We start from the raw sequence: 21,794 nt of genomic DNA on the forward strand, positions 1-21,794 counted from the left end.
CCTTTCCAAATCAATTGTGAACAGTCTAGGCTATTGGCAGAGGTCAGATAGCTGGGTGTGGACTCAATTATCTGCTTGATTTTTTTGACCTTGAGGAGTAGATTGGAAACTGAGTGGTTGCTGCCAGAGTTATTGGGATCAAGTGCTGGTTTCTGCTACATACTTCAAATGGCTCGTAGATTGCCTCATTTAAACAAAGCACCAGGGAACAAACTGTTCCAGCCTCTTCTAGGCTGAGCTGCAGACAGTTTTTCTTTAGAGAAGGGACATTTTTGGTGCTTCCCTGAGAAATTAAAATACCCTCCCAGATGTGACACAAGAAGCTGGAAGTCAAAGTCTTTGCCACCTCCTGATGACCTGAGAGGAGCCTGAAGTGCTCTGTTACTACAGAGAGATGTTTACCCTGAATTGCAGTGATGAAACCTAAGTCTCTGTTATCTGATCAGATTTCACATGAATGACTGGAGGTGGGCAATGATACTTTGAAGATATGCACAGTTTCCTCAGAGTAGCACATTATTTTGTTATGAATAGAAAATTACATGTTCCTTGAACTTGCCACAGTACTGTGATGTTTTTCCTCAGCTGTCTTGGTGCTCTGGATATGGATGGGAGTGGAAATCACATGTCCTGAATTGTACTTTTTGCCCACATTAGAAAAAGGGGTTGCTTTTTACCATTAGATCTTGAAAATGTTTTATCTTGGAGGGTGACCGAGGCAAGTGTTATCTTTAATTTTCTGACTGCTCAGTTTGCATTGCAGAAATCTGTAAGAGGTAAAGGGAAGTAAAACATTATTCTGAGTTGTTCTAGATGTACCGTTAATTCCAGTGATTCTTGTAATTTGAGGCGAACTTATTAAAAAAGTCCTTCTCTATAATCTGCTAAGTTTAACTAAAATTTCCTTTCATTCCTCATTTTTGTGCCATACAGTATATACTTTCCCCCTTAAATCTATTGCTGTAATTATCTCTCTCTCTTTTTTTTTTTAATGTGCTCTGTGAGCTGTATCCCAAAGAACTACAAAGCACTCTTTATGTTTCCTCTGCAACCCAGCAACTTGGCACACGGCAGGTTTGGAGTCTCATTTGGGCCTTTAAAAGATTTTACCAGCGGATTCATAATTTGATAATTGGCCAAGGGCTCTAGAGAGGAAAAAGGCGGCTACACTCTGTGAAGACAGAAATGGCTCTCATTCCCATGAAAGTGGGAAGTTTTCTTTCCTAAAAATGGGGAAGGAATAAAGAGAGAATCCAGCATGTCACAGACCAGGTGGCCCTGCCCTTGCTTGAGAAGACAAGGAGCATGCATAAAAGCCATTTAGTTTTCCAAAGTGGTGAAGAGGGAATTCAGAGGAGTAATAATGGTGATGAAGAATCTTTCAGTCCTTCTGAAGGTTTTAGGTTTGAGTTTTGGAAACCTCGGAATGGGAGCAGAGACCTTGGGCTGCCAGTTATACTTGCAAGGAAAAAGTTGCCATGATAGGTGAGAGCAGGAGTGACACCTGATATTGTGGCATTTAGATGTCTGAAGGCATCAAGCAGGACTGAGGCATGTGCTGCTGGAAGCAGAAATGGATCCAGGTTTGTGCTACGCCTGGCTCCAAAAGGACGAGATCAGATAGTTACAGTGGCACATTGTGGCCTTGTAATCTGTCAGTCAGACATCTGTCAGTCTGCACAAACCTTTCCTCCTGACCTCATTACTTCCTCAGATTCTCATCCTTGGAAAATTAACAAATGTAGTCTTTGTTCTGTGACCAAAGGTGAAGTAACTTGGAAGGCAGAGAGTAAATTTCATGTGCCATATTGGTGTGCGTGTGTGTACAAGTGCAGAGAATAGGAATGGGTTTTACCCTTTGGTTCAAATTTGTTTTCCTGCATGCATGCCATTACATTTATTTACTGTTGTGTCTGAGGATAGAACACTGCAAAACACTGGGAAGAGCTGCTCTTTCCTGTGCTTTAGAAATACCCTGTACATTTGTGTCCAAGACTGTAGAGTCCTCACAAAAACCAGACTTTTCAGGAATAGCTTAGAGTACATCTGCGTGGACAGGCTTCTCTGTGCTCCTTGCTGGCCAGACACATGCCAGCTCCTCGCCAGCTCCATTTGGAAAGCTGGAGAGTTGCGTTATCATGGCTCTGTGCCCAAGTGAATATAGACTACCTCTTAGGAGGGCTTCTTTACTCAAGTTAAGTTCTAGGAGGGTTGTGAGCCAGGTGAAGGACTAGTGGCCACAGCCTCTCTTCCCTGCACCCTCAGGTGCTTGGACATGTGCCTATCACATGATGAAGGTGCCAACAGCTTGGGCAGGTGTCAGAAGAGGGGCTGTGGCTCCTCCAGGAGATGGATAGGTGAGGTTGTGCATTCATGTTCAGGTATCTTGTGCTGATGGCAGCTTCACCTCTGCACTAAGCAAGGACTTCAGGGACTGAGAGGTTTGTACAGAGGCAACGCAGGTGACGGTAGCATGCAATGCCTGGAAACATTAGCAAGGAAAATATGCTGCAGTGGAGCCCAAAGTTTGATTTATGTGCACCTTTCAGATAAAGGAGGTTGGGATAAGTTGTGGGTCAAGTGAGTAGTATGGTGTCATTCGTAAGAGAGATCCCAGAAAATTTTCCATGCACAATTGTTTCAGACTCCCTTGGCACTGATGCTCTCCCCACTATCTTGCTGTTGCCAGAAAGCTCCTTTGGCCAACGCTGGCTGCTGGCAGATGAGTTTTCCATCTACAGTGCAGTGTTAGAAGTTCTCTACGTGACCTGCCCTGTGAGGAAGAGGTCCCTGTAGCATTTCAGATGCCCTGGCATGCTGAATGCTTCAAGAATATTCCAACCCTTCATTTTAAGGCACATCATACCGATGGACTATGTATGCTTGGGCTGCAGTTTGCCCTGAAAGTGTCCTTCTCACAAGCTCAGTCAAGGTAAAAACAAAAGCAAGGGCTCTTTGAGAACATACAGGGAGACAGCACCATTACCAAGGCTTAGATGGACACAGGTGACAGGAAGGAAAGACCAGTCTTGAGATCTACTGAAGTATCATCTTCTTGGGATGATACTTTAATGGCAGTTCTTGTTGACATCCAGAGGAAAACCTGTAATTTCTTCCCTAACCCTTGTGGTTATGTATCTGACATTGGCGTACAGATAGCATTTCTATTTGGTGCCATGAGAGGAAATGCTGGCAAGAGGAAGAAAGTTGCCTTTACATACCACCCTCTCCACACTGTCTCCCTGTCTTCCACCATGATTTCATTCTTCTTTTTCCCACCTCCCCTCCTCACCAATGATTTCCTACTTCTCAGTTGAGTTCATAAATTTTGACTTCTCTTGCTCTCGACGGTTCTCCACTCCCCTTCATTGAAAATACTTCTGTCCTTTTGATAAGGTCAACTTAGTTATCACTTGTACACCCAGACAGAGACCAAGCTCCTTTCAGGATGACAGCATCACTTGGCTAAGCCCTGGACAGAATAGTGGGACATTGTGAGGACCAACACTTTCATCTGGCATTCAGGGCAGGGTTTGGATACAAAGGAGGGACCTTGGAAGTTCTGAGCCTTCTATTTTTCACAAATGTGGCTCGATAACCTCACATGTGTGGGACCAATGTCTGCAGAGCCAAAAAATAGTCTTCTGGAGGCTGGTAAAAATAGTAATTCATCACTTTGGAATCATGGTAAGTGTGGAGGTGAGAGAAACTGTGACATTACTGGCAAATGCTCTTGGTACTGGCAACTATTTCCAGGGGAAACAGCGGGTAGAGAAAAGGAACCGAGGAGAATTATCAAGGGATTCATTTTATTCTTGCTTAAATGTGGTTTCAGTTGACTTAAACCAGACCTAAACATAGTTTTGTGTATCAGTTTAACTAGATTGGTTTGTTCCATGCCTTCCATTAAAATGACACACACATCTGTGTATCCAAGACTCTAGTATGGTGTGGATATATTTGCTGGGCTTGCTGCCATCTCTAGGGGTATTTGGCTGACTTTGTAACAACGACAGACCAAGTTATAGCTTCACAAAAGTCCAGGCTGTGTTTGGCCCATACTTAGGGCTGCCAGCAATGATGGCTCAGAAATATCATCCAGAGCAGAGCGGAGCTGGTCTGCAGGGTCTGAAGAGAATGAGATGAGGCAGGCCTTGCTTTGTATTATTTCCTGTTCCACTTATAGGTGTAAAGATTGCTCTGCAAATGATCAGGAACTTCCTGCTTCTGCATTACTCTCTGTTGCAGCAGAAGTATGGTGTGTCCTGTGCTTGTGGTAGCAAAGCATTCTTGAAAGAGAGTTGTCATGTTTGGCATTTGCTCCTGTTGATGGATCTCTTGCCATCATTTTGAAGCTACAGAGAAAAAGAAAAATCTTTTTTACTTTGTTTCCCAGCTGCTGTGTTGTCACTTAAGGGTTTTTCTGCTGGCCTACAAATAGGGATTATTCAAAGCAGAATGACTCAGTCCCTCTTTGGGGGTGGCCTGAAATGTGCAATTCTCAGTTTTGGAACCGATAAGCAATCCCTGAAATTTCTAATAAGCAATATCTGCTTTAACTCTGTGTAGCCAGTTATGGGTACAACTGAATGGTAGCTCCTCAGCAGATGAATAAAGTCCAATGCTGGAGGTAACTGGTGTGTTCACTGTTCTCCTATTGAGTTTTTAAGGTTTAACTATGGGGCAAAGGAAGACTGAAATGAAGACATTGCATTTAATAATCTATTCTACTATTTATTCTATTTTATTTCAAACAGATCATTAAATGCTCATACATATATACATATGCATTTTAACTTATTCTCCAGACACTGTCAGCAAGTGAGTCACTTTCTGCAGTCTGTTCATTAAATATATGTTGTAAAGAGTCAAGAGCGGGATTACTGTGGGTTAAATTCATCTCACTTTGTGCTCTATCTATTTTGTGATGATTTGACCTCCGTATTTTGGGCTTGGATAACTAGGAGATGATATATGATTTCAACTGTCTGCCTGCCCTCCCCATTGGAGGTTGTGCTCTTTACAGCAGGGCTAACAGAAACATGGGCATCTGTAGTTGTGCAGCTTGGTTCAATCTCACCTTTATCAGCAATTTCAGCTAAACCAGACTGCAGTGGAACTACTTGTGTAGACCTTTCCTTCTGCTGACCCTACTGCAGTAGGGATGACCTGTGAAAGAGACAGGGAGAAAGACTGGAAGAGGTACCATCTTAACTTACCACAGCCAAAATAGCCTGAGGTTGTCTGTCAGAGACCTTAAATGAACCAGGAAAGTGTAGCCTTTAAAATAAATGCTAAATTAGAAATTTACGCAACAAGCCTTTGAACTGTGGAGCTAAATACATGAGCAAGTTTGAGCATTTCAGTATTGTCAAGAAGTGAATGCAGACAGTCCATGATGGCATTTGAAACTTCAATTTCTATCATTAACTTTAATGGGGACTTGATGCAATGCTTCACTTTCATGCTTCTGAATGAATGACAAAAGGAGTCAGTGGCTCAGCAACAACTGTTAAGCATTCCTTCCCATGGCTGGTAATGGGAATGACTGCTTTGACTTAGCAACGCAGAAATTTGCCTTTTGTTAGTGTTGCCTGGGTCAACAGAAATCACTCCAGGCTCTGCCTACCCAGTGCTGTTTTTCTTATTTTTTTCTGATTGAAAAAAAAATAAACTAAAAAAATCACATATATTATTAGTGTCTCAGTTTTCACTCCCCATATTGTTCCATTCTAGATGTGTCAGAATGAGTCAGATATAATCTCACTCACCTTCATATACTGACTCAGAACCTGTCTTTCTAGTGCATCTCTTAACCACTAGCATCACCTATTCTCTTTTCATCAAGCAACACTGCATTAAGTTCCTCCCTTTTTGTTCTGCAGCAGATGTAGGCTGATCTCAAAATCCTGCTGGTTTTTTTCCTCCCTCAAGGTGGTACAAGAAAAAGCTGTCCCTTATTTTTGATCCTCAGTGTACAACCTCTGCCTTGGTGAAATCTGCCCACTCTAACACCATGTTTTCAAGTCTCTGTAATCTTCTACCTTGTCTGAAATTCTACCTCTTCCCAGTTCCTCTGGGTTTGCTTATTCCCTGATCAAATCTCTTCACCATCATTTCTTTGGTCCTTCTACCAGAGTCTCCAGTGTTAGTTGCCATAATGCAGAAAGAGAGTCTCATACAAAGTGAATAATCAAATGAAAATAAAAGGTTTCACACAGAAGACCAAATTCCCTTAAGCGCAGAACTGATTTTCCTGGTTGCTCAAGGAAACTTCCTCCAGTTCAGAATGTTGCCTATAAATAATCTCAAGCTCAAAATTGTGCTATCCTTTCATATCCTTTTCATATCACTTACTTTCAGTTTGCTACCATTCTTGGTAATATTGCACAGTATTATTTTCCCAGGTCAGAACATGTGAGCATCCCCGCTGTGCAGAATGGTCAATTCCATCATTCATAGCATAAATACTGTGTAATGCGTTGATACTACTGACACGCATATATATCAATATTTTGTTAACACCAGTGGTACAACATATGGAATCCCTTTTAAAGTTTAAGCACATGATTGAAAATCCCGACACATCCCCTTCCTGCACTCTGTGGAGCAGGCTATAGCTAGAAACTGTGTCCCTTCATTTCAGTGTTACTTCTGGCTTGAATCAGCCCTGCTGCACCATAAGCCAGCTGACAAAAATGCTGAATGGTGCAGAAGTCAAACACTTTCATCCACTTCCCACCGCAAGCCCTGGAGCAGATGATAAAGCATGTTTGCAGTGGGACCATACAGTTCCCTGACTGGTGGTCTTCCTGCAGACCAGAGAGGGGAGAAATTACCTTTTTTTTTTCCCCTAAAAAAGGACTAGGTAAACATACCTGGAAATGGCCGATCTCTTGACTGATGGAGCAGTGCTTCCTTGCAGCTTTTCCCAATGCCTTGGGTTACTTTGTGGCAGGCTTGCTTTCCTCTCCCATTTAAAAAGGGAATAAAACCTTATTTGAAAAACAAAGTCGTAACAAAAAAGCAGAAGGAAAGACCAAGGGATGCTATTAATAAAGTGAGGGCCCTTGCCAAGAAAGGCTGAGTTTTCCAGCGGCCATTTTACCACCCTTGCTTCTTTATTAAACTAAGCTGTTTTTTAATGAGAGCGCCTCATTTTACAGATGTGGTTCTGGGCGCTGAAAATCCTCCCATGTGTTTTGTTTTGCAGGAGGCAGCACAGGGACCTCCCCAACCACCTCCAGCACGGGGACCCCATCACCATCTGCTTCTTCTCACCTTCTCTCTCCATCCTGCTCTCCTCCAGCCTTCCATCTGGCCCCCAACACTTTCAATGTTGGCTGCAGGGAGAGTCAGCTTTGCAACCTCAACCTGTCTGATTACCCTCCGTGTGCCAGAAGCAACATGGCAGCACTGCAGAGCTACCCAGGGCTGAGCGACGGGGGCTACAACCGGCTGCAGAGCAGCACTGCGTCTGCCTCGCAGCCCTCAGAAACCTTCATGCCTCAGAGGACTCCCTCCTTGATCTCAGGAATGCCGGCTCCTTCCTCCCTGCCCAGCAACAGCAAGATGGAGGCGTACAGCGGCCAGCTGGGATCTTTTCCCAGCTCCCAGTTCCAGTATGTCATGCAAGCAGGCAACCCTGCCTCCACCTCCTCCTCTTCACACATGTTTGGTGGTGGCCACATGCAGCAGAGCTCCTACAACGCCTTCTCCCTGCACAATCCCTACAACCTCTATGGATACAATTTCCCTGCTTCCCCCAGGCTGGCGGCGAGCCCGGAGAAACTCACCACCTCCCAAAGCACTTTACTCTGCTCTTCCCCATCCAGCGGGGCCTTTGGAGAGAGGCAATACCTTTCCACAGGGATGGATCACGGGATGGCCATGATCAGCCCTCCCTCCAGCAACCAGCAGACAGCCACCTCCTGTGACAACAGACAGTACGGGGCGGTTCAGGGCTCCTCCTCACAGATGTCTGTGCACATGGTCTAACAAGCCATGCCTCTCCTCAGCATCGAAGGCAGCCGGACCTTCATCGCTCCTGGGGTGAACCCATCCCAGTACCCTTTTGCCTTCAAATTTATAGTGGAACTAGTATTGTAATGATAAATAAGAATATAAGCCATCTAGGTGTGTGCCACAGAACCTTGTGGAGAGCCTCGACTGACAGCCATCGCAGCTTGTTGTAGCCCAGGGCCTCCAGACTGGCACGGAGCATCTGCTTTTTCTGGACATTGCGGAGAAGAGGGCATGAATTTAACAAGAACCTGGAGAGAAGCAGCTGAATTTACTGTTTATGCATTAACTTTCATCAGTGTGATCCTTCAGCATGGAGGGAAAGCACTATTCCCCTGTGCTGTCTCCGCCGGGTGTTGATGAAGGGCAGTCTCCCTTCTTCAGAGGGCTTCATCCTCTGAAGCTGCACTGCCCATGGCTCTAAAGACCTCCCTCTTCCCAGACAGTTCCTCACTGCTGGAGTGGCTCAGCCCATTTCTGAAACCAACAGTGGCCTCTGGGGCCTTCATCCACTGTAGCACAGGAATGGCGTTGCTGGGCTGGAGCTTCTTCCAAAGAGGTTTCTGCATTTTCACCATGGCTCTGCCCAACTGGCTGTTTCTTTATGAAGGTCGAGCTCACCAGCACCCAGCCTACAGAAGGAGATGGGAGAGAGAAGAGAGAGAAAAGTTTTAGCTCACAAATGAACCTCAGACAGAAGTGGGGATGGAACTCTGGAAAGGTGAATGGGGGGAGGGGGGCTCAGCTCCCGCTGACTTGACTGGAAGTAATGCAGTGAAACCGAATGGATGACAGCCTTGGTGGGGAATGTGTGTCCCACAGCACTCATCCCAGCAGGAAGAAACTGTCCAGACTGAGCTCATGGGGAAGAGCAGTGAAAAAGAGAGCTCTACAGGAGTGCAGCTGACCTTGCATGCGAGAGTTGCCGTAGAAAACCATTAGCATTTCAGAAACAGTGAGGTTGAGTATTTGCCAACCTTCCACCTGCCACATGATCTCTGTTTAACCAAATAGATCATTGCCTTTAAACATCTTTCTTTTCTGTTTTTTTTCCTTGTTCTTTTTTTTTTCTTTTTTCTCTTCAAATTCTTTAAAAATAAGAAAACAATTGTAGCTTGGTGCAAGCTATGCATTTAAGTTGTGTGAAAATGCAAATACCAAGTAACAGAACACAGATATAATTGAGAGTTGTTGTGAGGTGTTGTAGATAAATGTATTTATATGCCTAGTGGGGTATTCAATATTATGAATATAAAAGAGGGCAATAAAAATGGTATGTAAAATATGTATGAAGAAAAAGCTGTATAAAGATTTGCCCTATGCACGGAACTCTGTTTCTAAGTGCCAAGCACAGAAAGCGCTAAATAAATCTTTGCAATTGTTCCCTCTGTGTTCTTCTCTGTCTGTGAGGCTTCCTCAGTGGTTTTCCTGAGACAGACATTTTCAACATACTGTCAATTGTGTTTGCACAACAGAGGGGGTGAAGACATGGTGCTAGACTGTGAAGTCCAGGCAATATTGCAATAAAAATAAAAATTCAGTCTTCTCAAGAAATTTTAAAAACTGAGTCCTTGGAATTTGTAAGTCGCCTTCTTTACAGGAAGTGTGTCTTAAAGACAGCTCGACTTGTTATTTTAATTATTGAAAAAGCTCTTCAGAATAATTTGTCACAGTACAGTCAATAATTTGTCACAGTACAGTCGATACTTAAAAATAACAATATAATTTGTTTCTAATTTTTAAATAATTTTTAAATATAATTTGGGGGTATGTGTCAGGTTTTTATTTCCACTTTATTTCTAATAAGACATAGAGACGTTAACACTGAAAGCTGTGGGGAAGCTGAAGCCCCCTCAAACCTGGCTGTAAGTTATGGCTGCAGAGTTTACAGCTTTCCTTGTGTCAATAAACTTTTTTTTCCTAAATGGAAAAAGCACCAGGCAGGTAGAAAGACTTTTAAAGATCAATTCTGCAAGCATTTCTTTATTTTTGTTTTTACAAGGGAAGATAAATATACCAATGCCATTCCCAGTTCTGTGCCTAGTCTGTTTGACTGTATTCTGCCTTTTACTGTGTCTAGCCTTGGATGCTGCTGAAAAGGGTAGGGGGGATGATGGATGGAGGACAAACTGTCCTTCACCTTGTTGCCTTTGGTTCACCTCTAATAATGAATGATTGGTTTAAAATCAAAATCCTTCTCTGTATCAAAATACATGTTTCTAATCTGGATTAAACAAAAGAAATTTAATAAAAAATTATCACTGGAAACAGTCACCCCAAAAAGCAAAACACATATGTAGGACACAACGTTCAATATTAACATGAAGAACTGGTATCTCAGTTTCCATGCATTTTAGTAAGAATCCTTGGGAAAGAGCTTTGGAATGGTTACCTACCCAGATTCTTCAGCAGTGTGATCCTTCAAGTTATTGAGTAGTCTGTCCCTGATCCAACCATATTCTTCAGAAAATCTTACTGTATCAGTATGAATTGAAGCTGCTTTCAGTATAAAGCATATTGATTCAGGCGTGAGCATTAATTGACATATTTATAGACATATTTATTTAACTCTTATGGGGCACCTAAATAAAATGAGAGAGCTTAGTTAGCTAGATAGTAGTTATTCCTTAGAGTTTGTTGCTGCAGGGTCAGAATAAAGCACGAAATCTGAAAAAAATAGGAAAAAAAGAGAGAGTCTTCCCTGTCCCAAGATGTCAAGTTATAAGTACACAAATAGTACTTGGTGTGAAAGTTACACTGACAGTTTATGAGGATTAAAAACAAGCTAATACCGAAATGGGCAAAAAGTGTTATATTTTTTCCTTGGTAGTCACTGTGCAAAGCGAAAGCAGAGCAGTGTTGGGAGAGCAGTATCAAAAATAACAAGACAAACTTGTTAAAATTATTTATATGGTGTTCATTTAGGTGCACGGGGGTAACACTCCCCTGTCCCCCTTAAGCAGACAACCTGCTTAAGGCCTTGGCAGCCCCCCAGAAAGATAAGGTGAGCACTGAATTTGAAGTGAACCCAGGTATGTCAGATATCTCCTGTACAGCAGTGGCTCTTCTCCCCCTGCCACCATATACACAAAGCCCTGAGCCATTTGCCACTTTTTCCTGGAGCCTCCCAGAGAGAGGTAATGGCAATGGACAATGGGAGACAGTGGGAGATCCACCAGGGTCCAGCTGGCCTGGTGGGCAACCTGGGTTGCAGGACACACAGCAGCCACTCCTGGCAGACTCTCTTTCCTTGGGTGACTGCCCTAACCACAGGGCTTGAGAGCCCTCCTGGCATAGTCACGCTCTCGTCCAGGAGCCCTTTGAATGCTCATTTGCAAAGCATGTGTGTGTGGGTGGCAGAGGCAGCAGTGCTGTGGTTCCTCTCCCCTTCCTTCCTTCCCTGCTTTACCACGAACATTTGAAGGCTTTGGCCAGCTTTAAGCAGCTTTGGGATGGAAGTTGTCACATGTTTCTTTAGAAGAGACGATGGAGGAGGGCAGGGACCTTATTAATTTTCCCAGTGCAGGGAAGGCCACCATGTCACATCTCATTCAAAGAAGCCACACAAGGAACAGGTGTCCTGCATGCAAGCCTCCAAACACCAGTCTCATCTGGCATATGGATGTCATTAGACACCAGAGGATCTACTCAGAGCTGCAGAAACCAGGGGCTCTCAACTCCACCTCTTCTGGGCTGTCCCATTTGGCCTTAGCCCATGCAGGCTTCTGGTCTCCAGTCCAGGAGAAATGAAGGCTCTGTATCTCCCAGTTCGATGCCACAAATTTAAAAGGTCGAACATTGTGTACCTCTTTGAAGAAGTATCCCTTTTGAAGAGCCCCATCCAAATCAGAGGAAGGGTAGTGGAAATCTCAGTGATAGGAGATCCCTCATCCTACAGTAGTACAGGCTGCTCCCACTGCAAACCTGGCAACTTGTTACAGAAATGAAAAGAACGGCACAAAAATAATCTGGATGGGTTTGCAAGCTTTACAGAATTAATTTAGCTTCATTTCTTAGCACACTGACAAGCACAGGATGATAATATTACCGTGACCACAGTCAGGGCAGCTCAGCAATACCAGGACACTGCATTCCAGTGCAACATAGTGTTCCTGGAGGCAATGTAAGCACTATGTGCTAAAGCAAATGTTCAGGGCACAAACATAAATACAAATTAAGATATACAGCCTGTGACATTCCCTGAAATATGTGAGAGGCTGGAAGTATTGCTGGCTTGCAACATTTTGGGTGCGTGTGTGAGGAGAAGCCTGGCGAGGTGGTGTCCTGTCCTGCACATCCTGTTCCTAGCGCCTGTATCCCAGCCTGTCAGTGGCTGCCAGTCCCTGGCACACCAGAGGCAATGCACTCATCTCTGGAGCCCCTAATCCAGCTCCTAAAATGACCAGAAGTCCCACTCGGGGGAAGGGCCCAGGAAAGCCAAGGGGTATTTAACACAGAACATGTGGCAAGGACATGTCTCGACCTTACCTTGTCTTGGAATTTCTATCAGCTGAACAGTGCAGGAACCAGGAGTGGTAGCTATGATTGTCTTTTTCTATATATTTTCTCTTTCTTCTTCTAATGTCTCTTTCTTCTTCTAATTCCCTCCTATGGGAATTTTGAGTAACTTAAAATGGAATGAGCTTAGATTTTGCTCAGTTGAACGGGCCAAGGTAATGCTTTGGGAAGTGTTCTATGTTTTGGGGGCCTTACAATACGCTACAGCAAAAATTGCAGTCAATGATCTGCTAGAGTGCCTCATTTATTGTATACTGGGTGAAGTTTTTCTGTGGTGGGTGAGGGCTTACAGATAGCATCTGCCATTAAAAAAACTCAAAAAGGCTTCAGATTATTTTTCCCCAACTCAAATAGGCACATCGACCCAGAGCACACATGTGAGATCAGCACTAGCAGATCAGTTCTGGATATTGCTTGGTGAGCATCATTCTAGATGAAACAACAACATGAAAATGCAGCCAAGGGCTGGGCAGAGGAATGCCTGGGCATGCCCATTGCATGCTGCAGATGTAGCAGAAATGCAGCCATAAAAGCAATGACAGAACTTTGTGAGGAGGCTGCTGGTGTGGCCAAGGGATCTTTTCTATAAATAATCCTGTTCCCGTCCAGGGAACATCTGACTCCTTCAGCACTTTTTCTTCTATAGAGACAGACTGCAGGAGCAGACTTTTTGGCCATGTCTGTAGCCCAGCATTTTGAATCCACAGATGGGATAATATCTGACAGCTTCTCTGTGCGTCAGCTGGGAGGGGCTTCTCTGTCCTGATGCTGACCCACAAAACTGCTGGAAAAGTGGCTCACTCAGTTTTCTGACTGCTGCTTATAATTTGTAATTGCTATCTAGGACACTGTATAGGATTCAATTAAAATCCCTGTAACTCTTTTCAAGAGTTACTTCTCCATGTCAGTAGCTGTTGCTTATCACCCCTGAAGTGTAACACTGCTACAAACTACAGGAGCAGTGTACAGAGCACACCTCTTCAAATATCAGCTCCTTTCTGCAATAAAGACCTCCAACAATTCCAGCCTGTCTGCACAGTGGACCAGCCTGGAAAGGAGCAGTTCCCATAGCTGAACTCTGTTGTGTTCCAGCAGCACATTGGTGAGTGTGGCTTCTGTGCTGGATAGTGGAATCAGCACTGGCTGATTCAGGGAGGAGTTGTAAACCCAACTGCAGTAGGGATAGTTGTGCTATAGTCCATCCCTGGATCCCTGAGTGTGTTCTTTTTTCTGACTCAATGTGGAACTCATTGAATGCTGTGGGGGAGAAGGATTAGGAGCATGTAATTTTACACTGGTTGAAGTTCCTACAGATGCTGTTCTTATTCCAGTAATGTTCTGAATTTGTTGAGCATTTTGGAAGCTCTGACATTCAACTGGATAATGCCCTTCTCTGCTGAGATAGGGTGACTTCTCTGGGCTACCCTCAGATGCTTCTAAGAGCAGTCCTAGGCTCTGTTTGGCCATGTCTGCCCTTGAGCACCCAGCACTGTGCACACCTCAGGGCACTGTTTTCCAGCTGTCTGGGTGCAGCTGTGCTGCAGAGTCACAGAGGTGGCCCAAGTGGCACTGCCAGGAGAGACCATCAGCCCTTCTCTGAGAGTAATGGTGAGGGTGGTGCTGCTTCAGCCAAGAAGCTGGTTCAGCTGTAAATAAACCCAGAGCTTTACTGCGTTAGCCAGTGAAAGGGCCTGTGGCTGGGACTTTTCCCTCCAGACTACACTGATGACAGCCCTGGGGACATTCTGCAGCACCCACAGTCTTCCCAGTGTTTCCTTTGTAAGAACCAGAGGTGCCCAGTGACTTGCAGGGAGGTTGATATGGCCTTGGGTTCTTTTCCTACCTGAGCTGGTTTATAACATTTCCCTTAATGTGCAGTTGGGTAATTGCACGTGAAAACAGTTGCATTAGGTTGGTATAACCAACCCAGGGAGAGGCACAAAGGAAAACTGCAGTCACTGCACTATATTAAAAAGGTAATGTGGTTTAGAGATTGGAGACATGATGTAATCACCTCTATCTGTCTCTCTCAGTAAAACTGGAACAAGTTGCAGTACAATTAACTGCACAAAATGGGTTGATGCTGCCAGCCATCCAAGCCAGAGCCAGGACTGTACTCCATGGTTTATATTATGTTGCCATGCAAAAATCCGTGTATAGAAATATGAAGATTAGTTAGAAAGAAACGTGAATACAGGGGGTTGTGCAAAAGTGCAAGAGGAGCAAGAGAGCAAGGGTGCAAAGAATGGCCTGTTCTGATAGCCAGGGTTGTGATCAATGGCAGTGAAACTGGTGAACTCTGAGGAATGTGTTGCTGTCACCAAAATCCCAGCATGGGTGACTCACCAGCAGAAGTCCTGCAAGCAGCAATGGGAGAGAGGCAGTGAGACTGCAGCTCACTGCTGTGCCACTTCTCTTACTGTAACCCCAACAAGACATCTAAATCTACCAGCAAGCTATCCAAAATGAGGAAGGAGGAGACAAGTGCAGCAATGTCACCCAAGATTTACAGTGGATAATTAACCAAGATTCCAAGGCTAAAGCTCAGTACCTGTGACTTGTGAAATATAGACAAGATCCATCCAAACACCAATGCATTATCACCAGTGAAAAGAAAGCCAGCAGATGAAGGGAAGGTTCAAAGGCAATCACTCCAGAATGCTTGGAGATAAACATTTTGGAGCTTGTGAATTCCATGTGTGTGTTGGCAGTGCCACGTTTTTTAGAAAACTAAATTAAAATCACTTCCTCTCCTATACAGCATTGCACTTTTTTGCATGTATTCCTACGGCTGTAGTATTATCCATAAAATACCCCAGTTCCTATGAGCATTACAAAGTCCAGTTTTACAGAAGATCAGATGAAACCAACTAAACTGAGGAAAGAAAAGAAATTTAAAGATTATGTGAAAGCAGATTGAGCTAACCTGAAGAAACCTGTATAAATAAAAGAAAAATAAAGGGCATGCATCCAAAACAAGAAAGAATTGGCTATGGTCACATAGCAAAATGGACAGGACAGAGTCTGAAAGGATGTTCTGTGAATAGCTCAGTTACTTTTGGATAATGAATAATAAGATGCTTTCCTTCTTGAATGGGTAATTTGGACTTATCCAAAGGAGCTTGAGGTGCTCTAGCTTATGACCAGACAGAAAAAAATCATATCAACAAAAAAAAATGAACCTTTGAAAGGAAACACATTCACTTCTTCAATGTAAAATGTGCTGTATTAAATGTGTTGTTTAATGTGTAAATGTGTATACTATTGCAGGCACTATTTACAAGAACTAATCATTAAACACAACTGAAAGCACATGAAACTGGTTACATGCTCTATACACCAATATAAATGGTTTTATGCAATGCCTAATTGTTCTTTCTTTATTTAGGGTGACACAATCACCATGAAATGTTAAGAGTTACCTCAGCTGTCTTCCCCTGTAACTTGGGAAAATTTTTCCATCACTGGCATGATCTGTGAAGGAAACAATCTGATCCCAAAAACTTGTGGAGATAAAAACCTTTTTAATAGTCAGTCTTGATTTATCATACTTGGTTTCTGTCAAAAAAATGAGGACCCTGACTCCTGTCTCAGGTCTACTCATGCCCAAATCCAAACTGAGTAATCCAAACTGTGTAACTAAATAATTCTGGAATCTATGTTTCCCACCACACAAGACCTGATAAGGAGGTTCTGTAATGCCATGAGAGAAATGTAAAGCTGGAAATATCTGCCTAACATGACCATAGTTCAAGCTGTCAACTCAGGCTTATAAATAGTAAGAAGTGAAAGAGGCAGAGAGGTGGAGCAAGGCTTAGCCATCACATGGCCTCAGTTCTTTGACTTCTTTCTAATATCCAGGCCATATCCACCCTGTGAGAGTCTGAATATTCCACGACACCTGATGTGAAGGGAGACCTTGATGTCCACATCTTTCAGGTCCAAGCTGGTAAATTATTACATGTTCATAGAATTCGCATCAATGAGCAATATATGAGAAATGCAGTCCCAGCCTCATACAAGTCTGTAGGAATCATGTTCAGGGCATTCCTTGACAATGAGTTTCACCAGTGATTTACTTGTCATCTTATACAAGTTGTGAAGAGAAGATGGAACAAGAGAAGGGAAATGCAAGGGGAACACCAAATAAAGTAGGTTTTCAAGCTGAATTTAGCTGTGGAACAGAGCTGCAGCTGTGAAGCTTGGGGAAGTCCTACATGGTCAGTCAGTCCTGGGTGGGCTGTGGACAGGATGCCCAGGGCCAATGCTGTTTTCCATTTCTAAGACCAACAATTCTATAACAGGAGCGACATACAGCATCTGTGAGTTGCCCCTATAGGGCAAGCAGGCAAGGTCAATTTCAACTGAGCTTGAATCCAAACCTAAAAAATTCTTTATGTTCATCCATCCATAATATCTATGATTTTTTCTCCCTTCATCTGTTGCCACAATTGTGCCACTGGGGGGTTCTTTAACTCAGTTCTCCACTGCTTCTACCCATGTTTCCCAGAATGCTTGCAGCTGCAACATAATGAGGTTATTTATGATCTCTAAATATCATCTTCTAATGTATCTCCCAGGCCAGCAAAGCAGCAACCCAGCAAATGTCACTGAACCAGAGCTGCCTGTAGCAATCCCAAAGTGTCCAGCCATCCATTTCCATTTCTCAGTTTCACTAGTTTCTCACTGCATTTTTTCAGATTTCCTTTTGGAGATTTATTTTTTTTCCCCAAAGCAATAAAGGAAAGAAAAATGTTATTGGCTGCTGGTGTTCAATCCCAAAGAGCCATTTCAGATGGAGCCTTTTTCCCAGGGATATTTGGGTGGTGTAGAGAGTAAAATAAAAGTTCTGTTCTCAACACTGTCCCGAGACATGAACAAGGGGTCCTTGACCCTGCACCCCTTGAAAGAGAGTCAGCAGTGACATGAGTAGTCCCAACAGTGTCAGGTGTCAGCAGCTGGAATTTCTTCCATTCCTACAATTTCTTCAGCCTCTTGGGGCTTTGCCTTTTCAGATAGATACATACTTCAGGGTGAGCACATTTCTAACAAAGCAAGTGAAGACTCATATTCTTCAGTGTGAGAATGAGTTGGCTGCTTTTTTGGCAAAATTTTTGGGCATTTATGTCTAAATAAAGACACATGTAGCAACAAAATAAAATTTCAATTTTTTTATTCAAATCTATTTTATGTTGATTAATTTTTAGACATTGTTTTTTTCTCTGTATAGTAAGGAAAAAAGCCCTGTAACCTCCTCTTCGTGATAGTACTTCAAAATTCATCTTCATCTTCCCGTGGCCAAAGCAGTTAGAGAATTACTGTGAAATCCCTGTAGCTCCCTTGCTGGTCAAGGCATTGTATCCCCATTTTACAGACAGTAAACTGAACAAAGGACTTGCCCTCGGCCATGTGTGCCAGTCTCTGCTGCATTTATTGCAAAACTGTAATCACTGCCAGAAGCAATGACAAAGTCTCCGTCTTTGTCAATTTGGCACTGTATTAAAGGTAATGTAGCTTGATTTATACTTTAAAATTCAAGTCAGATGGGGGGAAGAGCATGCTGTGTGGTGGCTGACACCACCAAGCACAGGTGTCAAGCCTGAGCTGTATTTCTCCCATTGCTCTTGCAAAATCACCCAGGCTCACAGGCTTAGTGGAACCAAGCCTTGTATTTTATCACCAACCCATGGCAAGGTGGTGGTGGAAGAATTTCCAGCTGAGGCTGCAGTGCACTGGCAGGAAAACTTCACTGTTGAGTGCTGCTCCAGAGCAGTCCTGCTGCTGGCCAGCAGAAACCTCCTGGACACAACTCCTGGCTCCTTCCGAGACTGTGGAGCTGAGAAGTGTTCCCTGGAAACGCAGCACTTGTGCCGGCGGGGCTCTGCAGTTTGGTTTCACTCTCCCTCTTTGCAGATAAACACAGCCCTGTGCCAGCAGCCACGTGTGGGTGCACAGGGAAAAGGAGGCAGTTGCTCAAACAATATGGAATAGAGGGCTGGGGAGAGGCACGGTGAAAATGTAAAGGACATTTATGTTGAAGGAAGGTGTGAGAGCTGCAGGAAGAGCCAAATTACAAAAAATAGTGAGTACTTCAAGCAGCCAAATTAAACAAGACACAATGGGGGCCAACTTTGCCTCCCAGGCATTTCACAAGCCCACACCCCAGAGTTCAGGGGGTGCTGGGGGGAGAACCATGTGTCCCTCCAGGTCTTATTTAACTTGGCCACGTGTAAGGAACTTTAACTCTTTTGTGACTTAGTGGTTTCTACAGCACTTGATTGTTCCCTCTTTTTTCTTCTTTATTTCTGGGTACTTTTTATTGGTTAAGTTTTAAATCCTTTAGAAAACAAATATCTTCTTTTGATTTAAAGAAATAATCATTGGAGGCAAAGCATAAAGTCATTTCAGTCATAGTATCTTGGAGGAAAATAGATACAGTATTTTGGAAAGAATTTGAAATGAAAACACAAAGGCTGATGGGATTTAAATGTAGAAAACCAAAAATTCGGTCTTGCCTGCTCTTTTCCCTTCCCCTATCCATGAGGTCACCATTTCTCAACTCACAGACTGTGGCATCTTGCCGGGATCCTGAGGCAGCCACCAGAAAAAGTGTTCTTGCTGCTGTGAGCACAAAGCAGGATCAAACTGGCCAAGTGAAAATAACCAGAGTGGCTTATTTGAAGCTACAAAGAGAGAAGCTTTGCAGAAGTAGCAGGAAAAGGACATCCAGAAAGGGCAGTCAGCCTCTTTTATCCCTCAAATATTTCATGCATATGCATTTGAGACTAGGTGAAAATGTGTGAAATAGTGGATGTGCACTGAAATTCAGCATTGTAAACAGTTTGATTGTAAGTTAATTGTGTGTGCGTGGGCATACAGAGGATGAGTGTGCAGGTCACTGAGACGTGGCAGACCTCAGTCCAATGAATTCAACTTTAATCCTGCTTGGAAGCACTTCCCTGCAGCAGGCTGGCTCTCTGAAGAGCAGGGGTTGACACTGCTGGCATATCAGCTCTGCTGCTTCTGGGGCAAATGCCTTTTCTCACAGCATTTCTCTTCTGTTAGTGCTCAGTCCTCAGGAGATGCTCCTTTGTTCAGCCCTGGCATGGTAGGAGCAGGACCTAAGCTTTGCATCCTGTGTAACTCTCAGCCCACCTGAGGAAGAGGAAGATCACTCTTTAACACTCTATTGGCCTCATAAAAAAGGTAAATACCATTTTTAATAAACTCTGACACCTTTGGGGGTAAATCAGGAGCACCAGGGGACTAGGGATTGTGAATGTCCTTCTCCCCTTGCAGATTTCTCTGCAGTAAGACCCTGCAAGCTCAAAGGACCTCCTGGCAGTATTGATGGCTCCTACTTGCTTGGCCACAACTCAGAACTGTAGAACATCTCAGTTGGAAGGAATCCATAAAGATCATCCATTTCAGCACCCTTCTCCTCTCAGGAATACCTATAACTAAGCCATATGACTAAGAGGTTTGATGCTGTGATCACTTCCCTGGAGAGCCTCTTCTGGTGACTGACCACCTTCTCAGTGAAGAACTCTTTCCTGATGTCCAGTCGGAATTTCGCCTGATGCAGCTTTATTCCATTCCAATAAGAGCAGAGTGGTGAACAAATATGTCAACAGTCATGGCTCATGTTGAAACTTCTCAGTGGAAGCAGCAATCTGCTGGTCCCTGGTATTTATTTCAGGTTCCAAAAACTGTCCAACTATACCTCTCATAGAATCATAGAGTGGTTTGAATTGGAAGGGACCTTTAAAGGCTATCTAGTCCAACTCCCCTGTAATAATCAGGGACGTCCTTACCAAACCAGGGTGCTCAGAGACCTGTCCAGCCTGACCTTGAATATTTCCATGGATGGGGCATCCACCACTTCTCTGGGCAGCCTCTTCTAGTGTTTCACCACTCTCATTGTGAAAAAACCCAAACAACAGATCTTCCTTATATCTAGTCCATATCTATCCTCTTTTAGTTTAAAACCATTACTCCTTTTCATATCGCAACAGACCCTACTATAAGGTCTTACCAAAGTCAGGCATAGCTATTTTCTGAGTTATTTCATTGTTATTCAAGTCCAATGTGGACTTGAGTTAAAGATCCAGTTGAAAAATGTGTCCTCATGACAATTCTCCAATGCATGAAAGAAGGAGAACTTACTACAAAGAAAAATTGTGCCCCTTAGAGAGACAGATTTGTTGAATTTTGGCTGTGGATCTGAATTGTCTCCAAGGAAAACTGGACAGCATGAAGAGCATGAAGTCAGTTTGACTAGATAGGATAGTCCTCTGGAACAGGGAAAATGTGCTCATCATCAAGAACATTCCTAATATTCTGTCCGTACCATTATGGATGTCCAATGGCAAAGGCAGCAGCCAAAGTCAAAGCACATGAGGTGCCCAGGGGCATGAGGCAGCACTGAGGAGCACAGCTCCTGCCTGGGCACCTGCAGAGCTCTGCTGGAACCTCTCCTTTCAGTGCTCCAACACCATGTTCACTCTGCTGCTCAGGACAAGACAAGGTCCAGCTGCACCTGACAAGACTTCCAGCCTACTACTGTGTTAATCACACCATTCAGAATCATGTTGGGGGAAACTCCTCTGAATTTTCCTTTCCAGTCGGAAAGCTTCCACCAGCCATGTTCTTCCCAGCTCCTTGGGAGCCAACAAGTGTTTCCTTCTGTGCAATGCCATGCAGCACCTTGGCTTGGAGCTGTCCTGTGCACCCCCTGGACTACACACTGGGACTTTCACCCAGGTCTGCAGTTGTCCAGTATCTCTGAAAGACACAAAATTTGTGGTTTATTCTTTTCTCATCCTCTATTGCTACTTGTGTCCTGGATCAGATGGAGCTCCTCAGGCTTGTAGTGATAGTTATTCTCCTTACAGCACTTGTGGGAATGCGGGGATGAGCACAGAGGGTCTGTCTCTGACACTGACAGATCTCATACTGCTCCCAGGGAGCTGCCCAAATGCTACAAAGATGAACCATATGGGCAGCCCCAGCACTTGAGGCCATTAATAGGAATTTTTAAGCAACTGTGATTGATGAGGCAGCTCTTACAAGTCTGAGATCAATGAAAATGCAACTTGATCTTTTGAACCCAACTCCTTAATTTTTTTGTTCCTTTTTCTGCAGAGAATCCCATAAAACCATTTCTGTGCAGACGAAAGCTGTCTGGGACACTTCATGTGGATTTGTCATGCATTTTCCTTTTTCTTCCCCCTCCACCCTGCTTCCAGTTTCAT

General features: G+C 43.8%; 1 protein-coding gene across 1 annotated transcript in view; it reads left to right on the top strand.

Moving 5' to 3' along the window:
* Positions 1-9,405, top strand: part of TBX15 (T-box transcription factor 15) — a 90,160-nt gene extending 80,755 nt beyond the window's left edge. Inside the window, exon 8 of the mRNA XM_085069694.1 lies at positions 7,214-9,405. Within this exon, the coding sequence (XP_084925820.1) occupies positions 7,214-7,998 (785 nt within the window). The 3' untranslated portion in view covers positions 7,999-9,405. The remainder of the gene's footprint in view (positions 1-7,213) is intronic.
* The last annotated feature ends 12,389 nt before the right edge of the window (positions 9,406-21,794 follow it).

Source organism: Lichenostomus cassidix, chromosome 1, assembly GCF_008360975.1.
Source record: "Lichenostomus cassidix isolate B80296 chromosome 1, HeHo_3.0, whole genome shotgun sequence".
Classification (NCBI taxonomy): Eukaryota; Metazoa; Chordata; class Aves; order Passeriformes; family Meliphagidae; genus Lichenostomus; species Lichenostomus cassidix.